Source organism: Anas platyrhynchos, chromosome 3, assembly GCF_047663525.1.
Source record: "Anas platyrhynchos isolate ZD024472 breed Pekin duck chromosome 3, IASCAAS_PekinDuck_T2T, whole genome shotgun sequence".
NCBI classification, from domain to species: domain Eukaryota; kingdom Metazoa; phylum Chordata; class Aves; order Anseriformes; family Anatidae; genus Anas; species Anas platyrhynchos.
This window is the reverse complement of record NC_092589.1, coordinates 21,251,782-21,273,242: the sequence shown is the minus strand read 5'-3', so window position 1 is coordinate 21,273,242 and position 21,461 is coordinate 21,251,782. Positions and strand designations below refer to the sequence as shown.

Genomic DNA, 21,461 nt, shown 5'->3' with positions numbered 1-21,461 from the left:
TGTTTGATAGTAACATACATGTAAGCACGCACCCTTTCTACACAGAAAACTGGCATTTTAAGAACAAATTTTAAAATCCAGAAAAGTGGAGGTGCTATTTTTTCACAGGGCATGCACAGTAGGTATCATTTATCAGAGATCTGCAGTAAAATATTGCTCTGAGTGGGGAATGCAGTTGGAAGCAAAGACAGCTCAAAGACAATACCGAGATGCAGTTGTTTAAGCAAGATACACCCAAGCCTTGAAGGCAAACATAACTCATTCCTGTAAAGATTCAGAAAGAAAAAAAAAAGGATCATAAGAGAGCTTCAGTATAGGAGAGCAAGAGGATTAATTCAGGATCACAACACATCACAGTAAAAATTCTCTTCTCTTTGTTTTTTAATACCTTATGCTCGATATCATATTAGCCTTTCCTCAGTACTGTCTTTCATATAATCATTTTAAACTTACTATTCTTGATTGATTTTAATGTTTCACAGAGAGATGATCCTCTCACAGAAGTGCATGAGGCATAGGATCTCCCTTGCCAGAGAAGATCAAGAGGACATAGTATTTGTTGAGCTACCCATGTTAGCTACAATAACAAGCTTCCCTAGAAGATGATGAATCAGAAGGAATCTGTGTTTGGTATAATGCTCTCCTAGCATTTCTCTTGTACAGCTAATTAGGAATGTACTGTGTGTGTGATTCCTCTTAATTTAGAAGCCATGCGAGTATAAGACTCCTGCACACAGAAGACATAACATGAGATTCTCAGTCAGAGGAAGTGAGGACCCATTATCATTTGTGTCTTTTAACTATCAGTATCCTGCTATGGAATCACCTTCTTCATTTAATATTTTTCTTCACTAAAACATACCGTGTATCAACTATGTTCTTTTTCTGACAGGTTATCTACAGAAATGTCTGTCTTAGCAAAAGTAGTTTTGTCCCTGGAAAGATAAAACGCAAAATTTAGAAGTCACGGTAAAAGGACAGATCAGAATTTATTTCATGTGAAGTGTTAAGTAGGACAGTAGCACAATGGAGGTACAATCACTGCTAATAGGGTTGATGTGCAAATCATTTCTACAGCATAAAATGACTATGCCTACAAAAATAGGCTTCTGTTTATCATTAGCATATTCAAAGACAAAAAAAAAAAAGGCTTTTTTTTTTTTTGCCAGCCTTCTAGAATAATAAGAGAACAAAACTAATTTTCTACTTAGTTGAAGATTATGCATTTTCTTCTTTTCATGTAAAATTCTCTCCTACAATCATTTCCACTATTGATACTACTAGCTGCTATTTATGGTATGTTTCTAAAACCTTGAAATTTAACAGAACACACAAGAAATTTGACAGATGCGCATTCTGATGCGGTACATCGGTACATTTTACCTGTCCTCAATCCATACACTCATGTAGTTAAAACCTTGATTTCCAAATGTGCAATGTGTGTTGAACAGCACCCATTTTACCAGTCAGCTGCAAGGAGAAAATTCAGGTCACTTGGTAGTGATGCAGACATATGCAAACCTCTTAAAATAAAGAAAATATAGTGAAACAAAAATTAAAATAAAATAAAATAAAATAAAATAAAATAAAATAAAATAAAATAAAATAAAATAAAATAAAATAAAATAAATGAAACACCTGCAGAGATCAATTCTGAAAAGCCAGAACAAAATACAGTGTTTTGTTTCATTTTAAGAATAAATACACTGTAGATAAAACACTAAATAAAATGTAAACACTGTAAATAAAACACTTTTTTGACAATGTGAAAATGCACCATTTCACAAACTCTCTGCATTAGTGCACTTTAGGTTAAAAACTGCATACATGGGATGGGAAACATGCAATGTGTAGGGCTATCTCCTGAGTGTCTTCAGGTATATCCTGGATTTTCAATTTTAGGGGTAAAAAAAGCATGGTTTTAAATTGGGCTTTTTGCTGTTTTAGGTTTGTGTGGAGTTACTAATGTTGCAGTTGGTAAGAGTGTCATTGAGTTAGCTGTATTTATGTTATATAAGGAATTCTGCTCACGACCTTTACATCTGGTATACAAAGCATTGAAAGTGCCAGCTTTGTTAGTCATGAGAGCGGCATAACTTTTGAAACTACTATGAAAACAGTGATTCCATGGCCATCCCAGTGTTAAAAGTGCCTGACTAGGAGGATGTTTACATTTCATGTTCTCAGCAGAAGCCACATTTACTAGAAAGAGCATCTAACAAGTATGGAAAGCGCTTAAGTTATGCTGAACACAGCAGTAGCCAGGTTTCAGAAGATTGTCTTAGCAATCAACAAGAATTTCTGTTCCAAAGGAAATGTTAAAGTTCTAAAATTTTATACCAATGAAAGTGAAAAATCAAAATAATTATTTATACAGCATTGAGCTTGAGAATTAAACTTACCTGTTGCACACAGGAAGTCCTCCAAGTTCCTCAGTTATTAGGCATTAAGAGCTATAGCTGAATTACATTTCATGGAGCTTGAAAGCAGGAAAGAGTGTTCCCATGGCCCGTAGGCTCCGGCAGTCTCTTCCAACCAATATTCTGTGATACTGTGATGCTTTGTCCCAGATTCACAGAGCCCAAGTTTGAGTCAGATCTCCTGAGGCTGCTCAACTCAATAAGACGAGCAGAAACCTTGGCTGATATGCACATGAAGCTGTCCCAGATGAGCTGGCAGGAAACTGGGAAAAACTTAACACTCATGGAAGATTTATCAAAAACAGACATAAATGGAGGAAGCCATAAAGGTAACCCACACTTCATGCAAGAAAATGAGCCACCCAAACTGTTAGTTGGTAAGTCCTGCAATCTGAAAAGCCTGACTAAAGCTTAGCTTTTTGGCTCCATCACAGACACAGCCCACCACTCCAGGGAAAGGTGCTGGCTCTGGACACCCTGCCCTAAATCTTTCCCATTCCAGGGATGAGAGCAACTCCACCAAGGCCTGCTTTGATGTATGGTTTTCCTCACAGTTTTGTAGTCTCTGTTCTGCCTCCATTAGCATAGTATTGAGTAATGGTTCAGCAAAACAAGCACACCTGCACTGTCAGAGATGGAAAGCTGTGGTAGGGTACAGCAATTCACTCTACCCAACTTAATAAATCTTGCATCTGAGGACCTAAATTAAATTTGGCTCTCTGGGACCACCCTTAAATCTCCAAGGTCTTGGTTTGAAGACAAAGCCATTCCTTTGCCTGTTGTACCAGGATCTGATTACTGAGCCAAGGTCAACTACCTACAATGTCAAGATGAGAGTGTTGCATGTACTGCACGATTCCCTTTGCCTTCTCAGAGTACAGTGTATACATTTACCCAAAAGGAATTATGAGTAATATTGTTTGTAAGTACATGAGGCTAGATGTGGCACACTGCTTCTCATTCACCCTTTGCAGGGTGTTGATCGTATAATTGCTCCATGGATTGTGACTCATTTTTATAAATATGAAACCCAAACATACCAACAAGTATGCAGATACAGATGCTTTAGTATTTGGGAAAAAAAGGAATGGTAGCTTTCCTGAAGAGAAATTTTATTTTTCTGTCTACCAGCAGAGTAGTTAAGTGCTTAGATGTGGCACACAGTGGTCTTTTTATAACCTGTGTTTATTCCTTTTTAATTTTCTGCATGAGACAGACATTAGTCAAAATAGTAATTTCTATTTGTGTTTTTGAACAGTTTAAGATGAAATTTCTTTGTGACTTTCAAGACCATAATACCTGAGAAGAAGAACAAGTTGTTTCTCCAAACAGTTCAGACATACAAAATTGCAGCATTTTATCTCAGGAAGGTTAGAGTTTGTGTGAATAATCTATACAGTCAATTATATAAACATAATTTCATCCTTACAGATGTAGAAATCCTAGTTGTCTCTAATCTTGGGCAATTGAATGGATCATTTAGCAATCAGTGAAAATTAATGTGTTTATATATGCAAACATCAATTTTCTATCATTGCAAGTTTATGGAGCATTAGTGAGATGTTTTTCAATAATAAATGGTGCAGTCTGCTGAAAAGAAACATGTATATCAGCATTACAAGGGAGCCACAAGGAAGGGAATATTGAACATGGCTGCACTGCGACATTCAGCTAGCAGTGATTATTAACCAAGCAGGCTGGTTCATAAATTCTTCTCCCACTTTGAAGTCTGTGCTAGTGCTGGCAGCTCCGTTTGGGATCTGAGTTCCTCTGGGGTAGCCACTGCATGGTCTAAAGATCATCTTCTGGGTATTTCTGCCCAAAAGGATGAACCAGCTGGAATGAGTAAATGTGTACTATTATAATATTTTACAGGGAGGAAATTAAGACACCAGAGATTAATTATCGTACCTGTGATCACACTAGAGCCTGATGTAGAGCTGGGAATTAAACAATAGTTTTCTAAGTCCTACTGCAGTCCTTTAATCACAAAACCTTCCTTCCTCACAAAAACATCCCTCCCTTCGATTTCAGAGTCAGTGTGGTTGAAAGCAGGTTTTTTTGAAAGGGGAAGAAGAAGGTACTGGGAGCTACTGAAGGATGCAGGGAGTGGGAGTCATGACTATTTCATGACCACTGTGCCCTAACTCTATTTTAACTTTGCATTCCTACTCCACTGCCAAAGGGGAAAGCAGCCTACTTCAGCAATCAGTACTTTAAACAGGGTTGAAACATTTTGACATTTCTCTTGTACTTCAGCTTCTAGAATTCCCTTCCTCCTTGAATACTTATGTACAATATCCACAGAAAAAACCTGCCCATATCCATTCAGAGGTTTGTATGTTCCTGCCAGTGATCTGCAAACATATGCAAGTCTTCTTCTTCCGGTCTTACCAACTTACCAACAATGTCTTTCAATCACAAAATGTAGAGTTGCTTCAATTAATTAGCAATTTAGCTATAAGAAATTTTGTTTGCCAAGGTAATAAAAATCTACAAAAAGATTCTTGATAACTTCTTGCCATAAAGCAGAACTGACAGGTCAACATCCCTCCACCTGCTGCCTTTTGGCTTCAGGTAAGAGACAAAAATCTATCTTGGATAAAGAGTTTTTACCAAATTCTAGTAACTTAGGAGAGCAGAATCTTAAAAAATCAAAAGCAACAATGCTAGATTTATCCTCCTGTTGGACCACCTTCTCACAGGTATAAATTGCCATTGTACATTTGTACTGACACAAAAGGGAGGAAGAGAGATTTGGTTGATTTTTGATCTTTTGTAACAAAAAAGTGCTGAAATACACTTCAGATGAGAAACAGGCTGAAAGAATGGGAGGTGCTCTAAGTGTAAGAGTTTGATCTCATTTGCTTATGCAGGAAGTTCTGCATACTTAAAGGTTAAGAGTGGGTGGTACTTACAGAGCTGTGAATCTCACCTTTTGTATAAGTCTAATTTACAAGGACTAAAAGGTTAAGAAAAATTGATTACGTCCCCCATATAAGGAAAACAAATGCCAAATCTTGATTTTGTGTTCTCAAATAAAAGAAGAGACAGTGTCCTTTCTTTATTTTGATAGAATCTACAATGGAATTGTGTCAAATGCTGACATCTCCATTGATGTTTGTGAATTTTTTCATAAAGCAAAACCAGTCACAGCAGAAGTGGGTTACGGCCAAAGGTTTCAAGAATTCCCAGATTGGATGGTTTACTACAGAGAACCGATTTCTTCTTCTTTGTTCATGGAGAAATTCCTTTTAATGTCAGTATGAGAGCACTTACTTTAGCAAAATAAGATGAATTTGGCATGGGATTGGAAAACAACATGGCAAACAGCAACAGGCAAGGCTGCTTAGCAGTGTTTCCTGAGTATATCTGATGTTTGAGAGGCTTTTCTTCCTCTATAAAAACATTGTTATTCATTCACTTGATAGTATTGCAGCATTTAACTATTGATGAAAACAAATAATGCTGAACCAGAGCTTGGGGCTTAAAAAACACCCACATGCTGTAGATTAATGTGCAAACGTGGGCTTTTCACAGTGATAGTTAACATGGCAAAGAGCATCTGAAATCAAAACTAAGCATTTGAGCCTACCTTAACACTTAATACTATTCTTTCAACAGAAAGAATAGTACTGTTTGTTCTGAATTGCCAAAATAAGCAATCCCCACCAGACAAACTATTACCAGTGCAGACTACAGTGCTGGGCCCACAGATGTGAACATCACAAGTAACTGTTCTTGTATCCCTTTGTATTGCACTGCCCCAAAATCAGAGACGGTATCAGTTAACAATAACAGCAAAAACAGAAAAATGTAAGTTCAGAGAACTTGGTAGGTGATCCATAATGACTGACACATCTCAGAGGTTCATGGACACAGCAAGAATAAACCATGTTATCTATCCTGCTTTTTCCCTAAATCTTCCCTCCACGCACCACTGCTTTGCAGAATTGGGGCAGGGAGCTAGAAATATGTCCAACCTCATTTGTTTACATCCCACCTGTCATTGAACTATTCCAAAGGATAATTTACCTCACTATGAGGGATGTGCACCTTTCTTTAAGGATGAATTTGTCCAGCCTTGGTAAATCTTTGCTTGACAGCCTGTATTGTCTAATTTCTGTTTCGTGTATAGGTGCTTGTAAACTGGAATGAAGTTACTTCTTAACACTCCTTTTGAGGAACTAAATATATTAAACTTTTTAAATCTGTCACCCTGAAGAATGTTTTCAAGACTTCATCATTCATATGGATCTTCTCTGCATCCTTCCCAATTTATATACTCTTCTTGAGTGGTAAAGCTTTAGAGCAGGTTACATAATTCCAGCAGCAGTCATCCACCTGTCAAAGGATACTGCAGTAAAGGCTCGCTGTACTTACACTTCAGATTTCCACTCTTTATAGGCAAGCAGCTGTTTTTGTAGGAGAAGGTAGGAGTGTTTTGGAGCAGCACTGATTCCCTGGCTAGACCCGCCTCCTATAAGAGCTTGAACTGAGGGGTTCAGTTATCCATGCTGAAAAGTGTACTACTTGCCTGCATATACCTTATGTGAAGCAGAATGCTTTGTTACCATAAATGACTCCTTTATTATTCATGAGTTCCCCAACTGTAATTGTTCGATCTTTACAAGGAGTGTTTTTATGTTTTTACAGATAACTGAAAGAAATAATTTAATAACATAATATCAAAAGTTATCCCTGTATTAAAAATGCCTGCCTTGCAAGGAGTCCTCACTTCCAGTAACATTTTCAGATAAGCCAGTTAGACATTTCGCAAACACATGTAATTTTGTTATGTTGCAGTTTCTTTGTCCAAATGTCATGCAGAACAAAGCCAAGGAGCTTACAAAAACCTTTTAAACCAACACATCTTTATCACTCAACCATAATCAAAATCACAGTTTTTTTTTCTTATCAAGTTAGCACGGTGATTTTTTGTAAACATTTTTGATTGGCATCGCTTATATTATTTACTTTAACTGAGGCTTCTAACAGCCATTCAGTTTTTATATGCTCAGGACTGTTGTCAGTCTGACAGGTCTGGAGTTCATTTACCACTTTTGCTGTGCTTTTTCCCTGCAGTCCTTTGAAACTTCCTTGTTGTTACAAAACTCATCAGAAGTTAAACATCAGCCAACTCTTTTAAAATACTTGGTAGGAAGTAAACCAGAACTCCCACTGCGAGTCAAAAATGAAGGCATGAGCCAAGGTGTGGATTCTGTTTCTAACTATAATCACTGAATTTTGTAACATCTGGTAAACAACTTAGGGGAAGCCTGTTCTGGCTTTATATCCCATTCTCATACTTGGGCCACAATGTTCTGTTTTAGACCTGAAAATAACCTCTTTTAGAAGGCAGCTGTGGAATCAGTCTAAGGTGTTTGCTGCCTCTTCATACTATTTAGAACAAATGTAAGTAGACCTGAAAGCCTGATTAAAAAAAAAAAAAAAAAGTTTGTTTTGGGTCATTCTGATAGAGCCATGTTATCAACTAAACTGTTTCTACTAAGCTGAGTAAATTTGTGTCTGCTTGTTCTGTATGCGGGCCTTTCACACAGCAGCAAAGGAGAAACAAGATTTTTTATTAACTAGAAAGAAGAAACAAGAATTGCCAGGAAAACAGAGCGGGGGCTATAGCATCGGAATCTTTCCGCTTTTTTGAAATGGCCAGATTTTGACTAAATCCCTTTTATTTTCTGTACTTCCTGTTACATTGACAAGTACCAGGTACCAGCACAAGTACCAGTAAAATCGCACAATAGCACTAATAAATTAACATCTGCCACAGTAGGAAGGATCATAAATTGGCAAATACATGAGTTTAACATGAAGGCTGTTGAATACATTTGCCTAAATAACTGCTGCACTAGCCATGCCATGTGATCGCATTGCCTGGGAAGCAGCAAATAGGTAGCCAAGAGATACTGGCTGTCGCAGGAATAAAAATAGTTGCATCCTGTAAGAGGATTCAGGAAAAACACTGAATCATGATACACTTCGACAAGTGAAACCCTTTCCCACCACCCTTAGGTTGATGTCCACAGTTTCAGTTTTAACTGTAGAATACAGCCAGTTCTTAAACACCTTGGCTATGATGTGAGAGCAGAAGGCACAGGAGGCACAGGATGTCTATTTTTTGCTCAAAAAAAAAAAAAAAAAAAAAAAAAAAAAAAAAGACCTCTCATTTGGGATACATAGTTTCCATGTTCTTTTTTGTTGATGGTCATTATTAAGAAGTATTTTGAGAAAGGAAGAACAGGAAAGGGATCTGGGAGTTTTGGTTGATGGTGAGTTTGGATATGAGTCAGTAGTATGCCCTGGCAGCCAAAAGGGCCAACCCTGGGGTGCACCCTAGGGTGCATCGGGCACAGCCTCTCCAGCTTCCCAGGGAAGGGATTGTCCCCCTCAGCTCTGCGCTGGTGTGGCCTCACCTCCAGGGCTGTGTGCAGTTTGGGGCACCACAATATAAGAAGGACATAAAACTATTAGAGGGTGTCCAAAGGAGAGCAAGAAAGATGGTGAAGGACCTAGAGGGGAAGACATATGAGGAGCAGCTGAGGTCCCTTGGTTTGCTCAGCCCAGAGCAGAGCAGGCTGAGGGGAGGCCTCATGGCGGCCTGCAGCTCCCTCATGAGGGGAGTGGAGGGGCAGGCGCTGAGCTCTGCTCTCTGGGGACAGCAACAGGACCCGAGGGAACGGCATGGAGCTGGGACAGGGGAGGGTCAGGCTGGGGGTTAGGGAAAGGGTTTGCACCCAGAGGGTGGTCAGCACTGGAATGGGCTCCGCAGGGCAGTGGTCAAGGCCCCAAGCCTGCCAGAGCTCCGGAATTGCTTGGACAAGGCTCTCAGACATAGGGTCTGTTTTTTGGGCGGTCTTACGTGGAGCCAGGAGTTGGACTCAGTGATCCTTATGGGTCCCTTCCAACTCAGGATATCCCATGGTGCTGTAACTGTGATCCTCTACATAGCTCTTGCTGCTGAGCAGTGCATGTGACTGGGCCAAGCTGCTCAGTGTGGCAGGGTCACAGCTAATTTTCAAACAGAAATTTAGGGTAGATATGAAGACCAGCAGCGTGACCTGGAAAACTAAGAATGTCTTCCATTTTTATCTCCTTTGTTCATGCATCAGGGGAGAATGCCAGGTTAGCATGGGGTAAGGTCATTTCAGGAAGAGACCTGGAGGAGGGGAGAGACTTGGAGAAGAGGCAGCGTGGAACACAACTGGTGCCGGGGTGGGCGAGACACAGCAGCCCTTCAGTCATGGGAAGGGGCATGGGAAAAACATGAATGGGGAAAAACAGTAGTGAGGTAAGAGAAACTGGAGAGAGCAGAGCTAGAAGGTGAGGGAAGCAAATAAATCCCTTAGCAAACATGTGTCAGCAAATCTGGCTGTGGTGTAGGACCCCTCAATCTGTCTCGTGGCTGAGGCTCATACAAAACCTGACAGATTTTTTGGGAAACCTGGTGTCTATTAGGGAAAGGAAGGGAAAGTTGCTACAAGGCACTCTGGCCAAGGAGTTTTTGCTAACTACTCGAAACAAAAACTATAATGCAGTGGAATAGGACTTGTTTGAATAGGCTTAATGCCACATGGCATATTTATAACCCACATTTATAGTAAAAATATCAGCGAAATACTAGATGAAGTCTGTTTAAAACCCGTGACTTTCTGACCTGGAACATTTTATTTTCTTGTCCTTGGCATGGCTGGGTGAAGGCTCAGCCTCGCCTCGGGTAGACAGCTGTTGTCCTGCTTCACCTGCACGCAGACAGACAGCACGTGCAGAGGAGCGGAGAGGCACTGATGTGACTTTTGCCCAAGGCCTCACAAAAAATCACTGGCATTTCTAGGAAAGAAGCCAGGTACCCTGACTGGCAGTACCATTGCGTAGACACTACATCAAGCTGCCTTGTCTTTTTTTTTTTTTATAGGACTACAGAATGCAAAGTCTTTAATCAGGGTTGGGGGGTAGTTTGGTTGGGCCCTGTACAAACCTAGATAAAAGGGGAAGGTATTAATCTCTGCACGAATGCAATTGAGCAAGTACATTTTGTGTTTTTTTGTTCCAGTGAGTTGTATAATCCTGCTTCCCAGTCATCCAAATAGGATTTAGCATTGTCAACATGTTTTTCTTAATAGGATGATGCTATGAACTCATGTCTGTGCACGACTGGAAAGCCAGATTATATGCCTCGGGAGACAATATATCCCATTTTAGCTATTAGTGAAATCTATGGTTTTTTTTCAGTGGCCAGGCCACAGCTTTGAGGCAACCTTACAGGGTGTCATGCCTCATACAACAGCTATCACAGACTTCTTAGGAACCAACCATTTAGTGCAATATCTAAGTGCTTTAAAAAAATAATAATAAAAAAAAAAAAACTCAGCTATTCCTTTTCTAGAAGAAATACTACTTTTATTAAGACTTACTAAAACCCTGTATCTCTTCTATCTCTTCTGCAAATACAGGATGGTACAATACTACACTGAGGGCAATGCATCTCCCCCTCAAAAGAAAACCTGCAGTAAGTGCTGCTTTGCCAGGTTTCAAGAATTATTCTGCCACATTACTAGTGAGGTGCACAGCAATTACACGATTTCAGTGGAAGATGAGCTGCTTATTAGGAAAAAAAAAAAAAAAAAAAAAAAAAAAGCAGCTTATTGTGAGCCTAAATTCTAGTACATTGCCACAACAGCAGTGTAAGGACGCTAATCAAGAACCAGTCATGCATTTTGTCAGGAATAAGTCAATATTTTTCACAGTAACATCACACAGGCAGAAATCACATTTCACCAGCTCACCCAAAGCCTCTCTAACCCTCCAGAAGTGCCTGTCTGTGGAGTCTCAGCCACTGCATCCAGAGGGGAAGAAGCAGAGCACATCTCTGCTGGCCTGCCTGTCCGTACTGGCACCTGCCTCCATGTGCTAGAGCTCCACAAGGCAAAGAAATTTTGACAGAGCTGCATTTTCAACCCAAAGGGGCCATATGCAGCCTGTGGGACCTCGCTGGACCCCATTTTACCTACTTTGTGGGTGAATCCTTAGTTTCAGCTAGTGCTGCTGGGGTTATTGTTTTTTAAACACCGTTTTACACAGAAACAGATTTTGTTACACATAACAATTCATAGCCCTTTTCTCTGAGGTAAGCCTGGGAGGAACACAGTGGGTAAAAAGGGTTGAAAATTTTGGTCATGCATCATTCATGTTTGCACTGCTAAAAGTAAGGTCATGGCAAAAGATGATGAATTGTGATATGCTCATGAGGGCATCTGTGGTCTTGAATAACTTATACATGTATCCCCTTCTTATTCCTATATATTTTTCTTCTTACTGTTATATATAATAAGTATATAATACAAACAATAATAATAATGGTTATTTTAAGTATTCTTACTCCTACTCTCACTTTACTTACATATTTTCAATGATATTTGAAGATCCAAGGGACTAGGCCTGTTTCGTTCCTTTTCATGTGTGAGGTGCTAGCAGAAGTGTCACCCTACTCTTTTCAGCCTGAGTTTGATGAGTACAGAAAGCATGCCTTCTTGGCAGTACAGTCTGCCATAGGCTTGAATGTCAAAGACTTAATTGCTTCAGCTTTTCCTCTGTTTTGACCTGCATCAGCCCCTGTCTAGGACAGGGGAAAGAGTGGGCAGGAGATGGGAGCGAAATGCCGTTGTACTCTCTTATCCTTCCACAGCTCATTACTTACTGCATGAGTTGTATAATGAAGTCCTGGGTTGCATTCATTTCACATACAGATGTGTGCTTCTGAGCACAGCAAGCACCAACTGTTAGAAGAGGAGTGGTTGTCTTCTTTGTAAGGTGTGTTTGCCTTCTTTGTATGCTACCTGCTATTAGAAGAGAAGGAGACAGAACAGCAGTGGGAAAAAAGATGAGTGAAGGGCTGCAGTCTGTGACTTGACCACTGATTAAGCTGGAAAGGGTTGTGTTTACATTTTTACATGTGCAGACAAGGATCAGCAGAAACGAGACAAATTGATTCAAGCCCTTGAGAAATATGAGAAGGATCTTGTACATGTTCTTCGTTCCTCATCATCCAACTCCAGAAGTTTTTCTCCAGGCCAGCAGAAGGTATGTGAAATTCTGACAGCGTAGGACCTACACCTGTGTGTGTAGGACCTAGGTTGTACTGAGTCGCCCGAAAGAGGCCAAGTTCCTCGGAGTTAGCTGCAGTCTGAAGTGCAGGGCAGTGCCTGTAACACAGCAGTAAGTGCAGGCTTGTTCAGTGTCGCTTTTTATAGTCTAGTCAAGCAGAGATAATATTTGACTCTTAGTTTTGCCTGAGAGGAAAGGCACCAAAAAACACTTTGTTCCTCTCACCGTCTTAAAACTAGTGAACGTATTTGCCCTGATGGCCCACTGAGCTTTCACCTAAGCTGCAATGACTTAATCATGTTTTTGGCTAGATATGGCAGCTAACCTCTCATCTAGCTGTTGTTATCCCTACGTGACCTATGCTGTAGACCTACGATGACATGTAATTGTGTCAAGTACATGTACTCGTGCACTGACAGCATGTGTTCTCTTTGCTCCTTTGACAAATGGGATTCATCTTTATCTATTTAACAAAGTATTATGTGTGCCTGGAAAACAAAAATAGACTGAATTTATTGAAATAATTTGGTGACGTCTATGACAATATTTTTATTAGGAATATTTCTGTACACAATATTTCAAAGAAAACTAAATCCCAATGATTTTCATAGAATTGCCACTGAATGTAATGCAATAACATTATTTTTTTTACAGTATCATCTGCATTCTAAAAAGGTGTTTATTAGTAAAAACAAGACAATAAAGTAATTAATCCTAACTCCTTATATTCTGTCAGGTAACAGAGACTGTACAACCTCATGCTAGTGTGAGTAGGTCTGTTCTTCACCAAATTCTGCCAGTGGACATCACCACAATAGACAAAGTCATCCAAAACATTTCATTCCGCCATAGCCTTGAGTGTCTTTGGGGCAAAAATTCCTCAGCAGGCTATATTTAGATTGTAAAACTTTCTATTTGTTGCGAATTACAGTGGGTTTACCACTAGATTACCAATGACGCTGCTTATAAAGTAGGTCATCCAATTCAAACATCTGCATTATTTTGATTTGTAAAATCTTGCTTCCACTGAGATAAACAGTGAAATGACAGGCCATGATTTCACCTATGGTATTTATGAGAATAACAGTGGTTCTGTTGGAATCCAAACTCGTGAGGTGGAGTCATACTGCACTGGCAGAATACCAGTGTGAGCATACAAGGAGAACAAATAAAAGATGCCATCCTAGTGCTCCCAAAGAGGAGCTGTAGGATTAAGATGAAAATGCACAGTGTCCAAGGGATGAAAAACTCTCTTCTCTGCCTGAGAGTGCTGGCAAGGAAAGTGGAATTTCTGTAATTTCCTAAGATTATCTGTCATTAGCAACCTCAACCTTGCAAAGAAAATGAAGGAAAAAGAAACTAGGAAAAGGACATGTTAACCAGCTCTAGCACAGTGGCAGGGTGGCTTTACTCCTAACTGCAGTTCTTGAAACCCTGCCAGTCATTTAGACCACCTGAGACAGTTTGAAAACTGGTTCTTATACTTCCTTGTGAGTGACCCAGTTTGTAGGAGGCACTATCTTCAGCAAAATCCTTCTGTGATTTTTCTGTCAGCTATTTTCTTTAACTTACAGGCAAGATGGTCACTGTTGGAAAATGATCACCGATACTTGACATCTGCTCAGAACAACTGTTCCAGGACAAAGGGACAGCAGTCCCCCTCTGTATCTTTTCAGAAGCCCACATCAAAAACCCTGTTGCCAGCTTCTACTGCAAAGAAGACTGTCCAAAATACTGCTCAGCATGCTTTGTCTCAGACTCCTGTTCATGCCTCTAGCACAGACAGATCATCTGCTTTGCCACTCCAACAGCCTCACATACATTTAAGCAGTCGCAACAGGAGGAAGGCATTTCAAAACTCTTTTAATAAAACGTACTCTGGGGACCTCCTTGACAAACATTCAGCTTACTTCACAGAAAAAAAGCTTTTTACCCCTCAAATCTTAAAGACGTCACACCAGTCTTTTCTTGTAAAACACAGGTACTATAATCCTCCTCCCTCAAAAAGGAGCTCAACTCCTGGCAAACGATCACTTAATTCAGCAGATGTCAGTAACGAAAAGGAAACAGAGTTACACAGGTACTTACTCATTTTGCTGATGCATCAATGCTAAAAATTAAGTAATTTCACTTTCAAGCACATTCATTTTAAGCTGAAATAATTGGTTTTTGTTGTGCTTTTAATCTTGCAGTTTTATAGAAGATGCACATGTGAGACCACACTCAGATAACTTCTCTCAGCAGCCAGTTGAGGTTGGTGTACCCAGTTTGTCAGAAAGAACAGGAATGGAGCCCACTGTTCATACACAAAAGTTGTCCTGGTTGTGTGGAAATTAAATGTATAGTGTACTCTTTGGCTTTGGGGAATATACAGTAAGAGCAAAACTAAAAAAATTAAATCACCTTGTGAGACGTCACTAAGATTGCAATTGAGAAATCTAGCACATGTGGCTATATAGGGTCAACAGACTTCTGTGAATCAAATAGGAACAGATTAAGTAACCGATCTCTCTGAGAAACATAAATCAGCTATTATGCAATGTGAAAAACAGTGTATTCCAACACAAATGCACTCTTCTGAAAGCAGAGCTTTTTCCTGCTTGACTAACATCTCGCTGCACTCTAACTTAATTTCTAGCAGTGGTTTCAGCTTTTGCTTCATTTGCAGCCTTTTCATTCAATCCAAATAATAACTTGGAGCATAGAAATGTCCAGGCAAAGTGCTAAGCCCTCAGCCTCCAGTCAGCACTGTAACACACCATACAAGACTGTATGGAAGTTGCACTCTACTGGTCACCTGGAGTTTTAGGATGAACGGGGGATTAATTTAGTGAATTTTAGTGCTCTTAAAAATAAGTGATGGTTAACTGTAGCATAAGCCATGCATGCTAGAGAAGTTGTGTAAAATTCCTTGGCTTGCTCACCCCCTTATGGAGCCAGTGTTAGACTTCTGCACAGCTCAGCCAAGGCAACACAGGCCTGATGTGTGTTAGCTCTGTGCTAGCTGGGACTATTCCACACTTTATTCCAACCATCAAAGCTTTCTTTTTACAACATTAAAACAGAAGCTCCTAAATGCAAGAGTATTCCCAGTTGATAATCTGCAGGAAAGATAATTTCAGTATCAGCCTGCTTTTGTAGGTTTTCTGTGTCTGCTTTTTTTTTTTTTTTTTTGCACATCCTTTTAAAGAAAAAGGTATCTTATTTAAATGAGCTCTGCAAATATCTCCCATTTTGTCAAAACTTCTGATTTCATTTAGACTGTTTGCATTGTTTTTCTCAGTTTGTACATGCTTGTTTCCATTTCTGCTAACATGAGCCTACCTAGTAGTAATATCCTTTCTTTATTCATGTGAATGATTGACACTAGACATTAATTTCACATGAGCTGGCCTGTCACTTTAGTATGATGTTGTTGTGATTTTGATATATTACAAAATCAGATCCTTTTCCCCAGTGCTCTAAATGGAAATATGAAATGTTAATACAAAGATAATCGAAAACCTGCTTTTCCCCTTTACTTGTTTGTGTCAGAACCATGAATTATGGATTCCAGATTCTGAAATGTCACTTTTTCCAGGACTGCAACTTAAAGAAAAGTAAGTTAAATGTTTGTTTGTCTCTTTTAACTGCTTCTAAGTTTTGTATCAAAATACTAAAGCAGGAATATGATGGAAAACTAAAATCAGGGCACAAAAGCCAATTACCAGCAGCTATATGAAGTGGACAGAAGTGAATTAGGGCTACAAGATTCAGATACTTGCTCGGGAAGTGTGGGATCAGAAAATTGGAAGGGATTTTCTGAGTCATGCCACCCAGTCACCTCTTATTGTAGGCAAACTAAATAATAACAAAATAACGTTAATAATTTGTCTTATGATACCTATGCTTTGTCCATTGGAACTATTTTTCTTGAATTAATTATTTTAAAAAGGCAAAGATATTCTTGATTAAAGAAATTTATGGATTAAATTAAATTAAATTAAATTAATGGATTAAAGTAATTAGGAAGCTGACCAATAAAACATGTGAAAATAACTCATTTAAAAGAGTATAAACCTGGAGAGTAAAAAAATGCAGACTAGTAAAGAGATTCATCACTTTTGAATACGCTGGCAAAATTCCTTATCTGAGTTAGTTTAATTACTTTAAAACTGCCACCTCTTTGGACAGTACAGTAAATCTTATTTGTATTCTGGGTATGCTAAAGAAAGATGCTGACAGCTTATGTATTTGTGTAGAGGAGAAGAGTATCTTCGTTTTCTTCAAGATCTTACAAATGATATTTTGACTAGAAGTTGTTACCACAAGGAGTAAGTGCTTTGCATTTCTTTCTTATTCATTTGAGTAGGAAAATTTTGACCAATTATTCAGTCAGAGTAAGAAACTGGTACTTGTAATGAGATTAAACTGAAACATGAAGTTAGTTTAGCTTGGTTCACACTTCTATGACTGCACTTTATTGAAGTCATGAGTTAAACTGAACAGCTGAACAGAAAATACTTTCATTCACTCTCCTCTTTCCCAGTAACTTCTAGTAGAAACATGGAAATGTCATGTTTTCTGACCCTGTACTCAATCTTATTCCCATACAAAATATCATGATAGGCATTATTGTTACAACACTCTCATTCCCATTCCCAGTCAATCCTGGGCTGGCAAACCAGTGAGCTACAATGAGTCATCCAGCAAAGTGCATTGCAGCAGCAGATTTTATATGTAGAAGTCTTCCTCCTATGTATAAGAGCAGAATAAATAAATGCAATAACTGTTTCCTGTAGGATCCTAAATTAATGATGCACACATAAATCCTAGAGCCAAATACACCCGGTACTGCTGAGATCCAACTGCAACATCCTTTTCTGGTTTCAAGTTCTGTAGGTAAAATCTTGTTGTGCACACACACCAGTATGCATTCCCATTCTCCATCACATTTCTAATAGAAAACTATCCTGTTTGTAACATTTAGAGAACTGTGACAAACCTTAGGTCCATTTGTAGGCCTGCTCAAAATTCCAACATATTTTCCTCTTTCTCTATAACGTTGTCTGGCCAGCATTTTAAATGGGAGGCACTTTTCCTTTGACAGAGAATTTAACCCAAATGTTTACAACTCCAATCTTTGTCAAGTGCTGTGCTTTTATGCTTAAGAGGTGCTAACCTCCCTGATACCAATCAAACCCATTCTGAAACCGCCCAAGATATTTCCTTGTCAATCTAGAGGATTTCAGTTAAAATTTCTGGGGCTCTTTTATTATTTTTTTTAAGTGGTCATTATTATGAATGGCTAGTTTGTCTTCCAAGCAAGCAGTTAAAAGTAAGAGTTTTCATTCTTCCTTCTAGGTGCAGCAGTTTTCAGACTGCCTTCGAGGCCCAAATTAGAAGTGCATATGCCAGGTTTCATTTTGAGTTTTCTGGTTACACCAGGAGGAACAGTAGTAGCTTTGCAAACCACTGACTCAGCATATATTGCAGAGGTTGCTGAGCTTCATGCCTGCCCATACACACAAAGATAATATTAATATAAAATAAAGCCTCAAAAAGGTACTGTGTGTCAGCCCCCAAGTTAACAGGAGAATTGGTATCCTTCAGAAAATGTCTTTTCCTCTATAGATAGTGAAAACCAAACAAAAGAACCCAGACTTGTACCTGAGCGATGTGACAGCAGCAGGGGTCGTGTGTGTGTGCTCCATGCTCAGCCCAGCTCAGAGCACCGTGGGGCACCAGCGTGTCTGTGCTCAGGCTTATAGGGTGAAAGTACCAATCTGTTGACCTCAAGTGGAGATTGCTTAGGTGCTGTGCACTCTTCCCTCAAAAATAAAGGTTACAAAAAATATATGAATAAGCATTTTCTTGGGTGATCTTTAATAACAGAGCTTAATTTTATGCAGATTAAAAGCAAATGATTGGTAGTTGCCTTTCATTTTAAATCCAAAGTTCAATCTTTAAACAGATTTTTGTAACAGACTAGAAAAGACACAACCAATAGCCTTAGCTACCCTGCTGCAAGATTATTATGATAGGCACATATTTTAAAATAGCTCTGTTTATTTTAAAAAAGCTTCTTTACAGATAGAGTTGTAAATGCCCTCCCAATTCAGATAAACATTATACAACCAAAACAGCCCTGCTAACACCTCCAGTTCATTGCAGGTATTTTCATTTTTTATGATAGTCTGAAAACCCAAACATTGGGTTAGATTTAACTGAATTACAATTGCAGAACCTGGAGACCTAATTTCCTTGTCAGTTAGGTTTATTTTTCACAGCTTCTCATCACAGTGAGTGCACTTTTTGCTTGCAGCTGATCATACCATCAAGAAAAATATTCTGAGTGCTTTTTGAAGGCATCTCTCTTGGCCTGGTCCAACTGATTAACAGAACCAAGACCATGAAAGTTCAGCCTTTTCAGTGTTTCTCTTAAAAGTTACTGGAAAAGAGGCCCAAGAACAAGGAGACCATACAAATGACATGTAGAGGTGTAAGAAGTATTGACTAGAAGCAATTCAAAAGTCAGCTTCGAGTAATGCAGTATTCTGGACAAAGGAACTACAGCTATAAATGAAGCTGGGAAGCTGCTTCACCAGTTTCAGCTAGTTAACATGTGGTGGGATGGCAACAGAGAGAAATACAGAGGGGGACTACTGTGTTGCCATGGAGAGCTCCAGTACTCTTATTAAATGCAGAAGAAGAAATTGGAGTTATATACATGAAATACTGTCCCCATCCTGCCAAGCTGCATGCATTTGGAACAACCTTACAAATGTCAATACATTATTTTTTCAATCCATTTACAACTGTGTTAGGGGCAGGGGGAGGAGAGGATGGAGCAAAAGTGAGAAGTTGGGATATGTTTTAAGGGATCTGAAAGACAGGCTGAGTGGTATTTTTCATATGAAAGTATAAGGCCTTTGAATAGTTTTGTGTTTTGTTTTGTTTTGTTTTATCACTGATCTTCCCTTTTATTCTATTTTAAGGGCATTAGAAGATGTATTTCAGATGCATATTAAAAGTAAGAGGCATAACCTTGATGAGGTGAGCAAAAACTGTCTCTTATTAAATACTCTGTTGCCTCCAGGAGAAATGTTGTATATCAATGCTGAGCAACAATTTATGGCAGACTGACTGCTACACAATTTAAATACAAGGTGAGGAGAAATTACTTCTACAAAATCAACAAGAAGGGTGTTTTCCATAGAGGACTGGAAAAGAGATTTTTCTCTAAGCTTTTGTGCACTATTCTAATAAGATTTCCAAAAGGCAGGTAATGTACTTAGTGTACAGAATAGCTTTAATTATATAAAGCTTGTTTATGAAGAATGTTTCTTGCAGCACGTTTTTGCTGTGACTGCTACTTTCTGGAGTAGAACAGCAAGAGAGCCTTGTAGACTGTGACTAGACCCAGAAAGAAAATGTTGTTTTTTAATAGTTTGCTTTTAGGAGCTTGGTCACCAGAGCAGAATAAAACTCCAGCATTCAGCATTAAGAATCCCCATGTGGTTTCTGCCAAGAATTATACATCTTAAAATGCTTATCTGAAAATCTCACATGCTGAGAGGGAAGTTGCCTATGGAGAGACAATAGGAAATGACAGGCACAAATATGCATGCACAGTCCTGTCTCTCTCCTCTGCGGGTCTGGCATCCTATTTAGGATGAACAAAAGCACCTCTGCCTGATTTAAGCCTGATCTTAAAGCCCTCTCCTGAGAGCAGGACTTATAACTGCTCTTTGAAAAACCTGAAGGAACACACTGTTTTCCTTTTAAAGTCGTTCACAAAGACAGTGGTGTTACTGGCTGCTATGCCAGAGTGGTTGAAGTGTTCCCATGAAATGGGGGAGGCAAATCCCAACACCTTCCCCAGACTGGGGAGGCCCAAATCCAACACCATGCCTCATGAGCAAATGCACCAACCGGGCATTTCACTCTACAGGTTTTGAAATTGTTTGTTTGTTTGTTTGTTTTTCTGTGCAAGGAAATAGGAGCAAAAAAAGAGATGCCAGCACTCTGTGTTAAGGCTGCAGAACTCATTTAAAAGGTACCTGATTTTTCTCCACCCCATGACTATAAAATGTAAATCCTTCCATCTTTGCAGTCTCTATATGTAAATAAAAAAGAAAGAAAGAGAGAAAGAAAGAGAGAAAGAAAGAAAGAGAGAAAGAGAGAAAGAGAGGAAGAGAGGATGAAAGAGAGGACGAAAGAGAGGACGGAAGGACGGAAGGAAGGAAGGAAGGACGGAAGGAAGGACGGAAGGAAGGAAGGAAGGAAGGAAGGAAGGAAGGAAGGAAGGAAGGAAGGAAGGAAGGAAGGAAGGAAGGAAGGAAGGAAGGAAGGAAGGAAGAGAGAGACATTCCTAAGAGCCTGAAGGGTGCAAGAATTTAGTCACATCTTCCCACTCTTATTGCCTGCCTGCTTGCCAGAAGGTCCCTGCTCAGCACACAAGGTTTGGGCTTGGGACCTCTTTCATCCCACACTTCTCCCATGTCCTGCAGGGAGTGAGGCTGCTCGTTCCAGCCTCGAGAGGGATTTGGTGTTTGAGTCCTTCTCTGGATCTGACTTTAAGGGCCTTGATACAAGAAGGCATTTCGTTTGGTTTGATGATCAAGAGGAACTCGTGGTCAGGGGCATGGACTTTGCCTTCTAAAGCTCACATTGCTGCAGCAGATTCAGGTGGGAGCATTTCTGAGAAACGGATGCAGTACAGCACTTAAATGTGTTACCTTTGCTTATTTGTGTCTGTGAATTCGCAGCACTGCCTTTTAGCATTGTACTTTCTTCAGCAGTAGGCATGTGGGAGTTATGCATATGCTTTGCACGATAAATAAATAGCAATCAAAGAGATTATAAAATAATTAGAACTCAGAAGGTTATTTTGTTTTTCAAAGTGCCGTGATTAGAAGATAAACAGTGTTTTGGTAT

The 21,461-nt window shown here is 39.4% G+C and overlaps 1 protein-coding gene across 1 annotated transcript in view; it reads left to right on the top strand.

The window, feature by feature from the left end:
* Positions 1-21,461, top strand: part of LOC140001980 (spermatogenesis-associated protein 7-like) — a 37,863-nt gene that overhangs the window by 8,532 nt on the left and 7,870 nt on the right. Inside the window, exons 4-9 of the mRNA XM_072035100.1 lie at positions 12,397-12,518; positions 14,117-14,622; positions 14,735-14,795; positions 16,077-16,141; positions 16,784-16,855; positions 19,520-19,577. Coding sequence (XP_071891201.1) covers positions 12,397-12,518; positions 14,117-14,622; positions 14,735-14,795; positions 16,077-16,141; positions 16,784-16,855; positions 19,520-19,577 — 884 coding nt within the window. The remainder of the gene's footprint in view (positions 1-12,396; positions 12,519-14,116; positions 14,623-14,734; positions 14,796-16,076; positions 16,142-16,783; positions 16,856-19,519; positions 19,578-21,461) is intronic.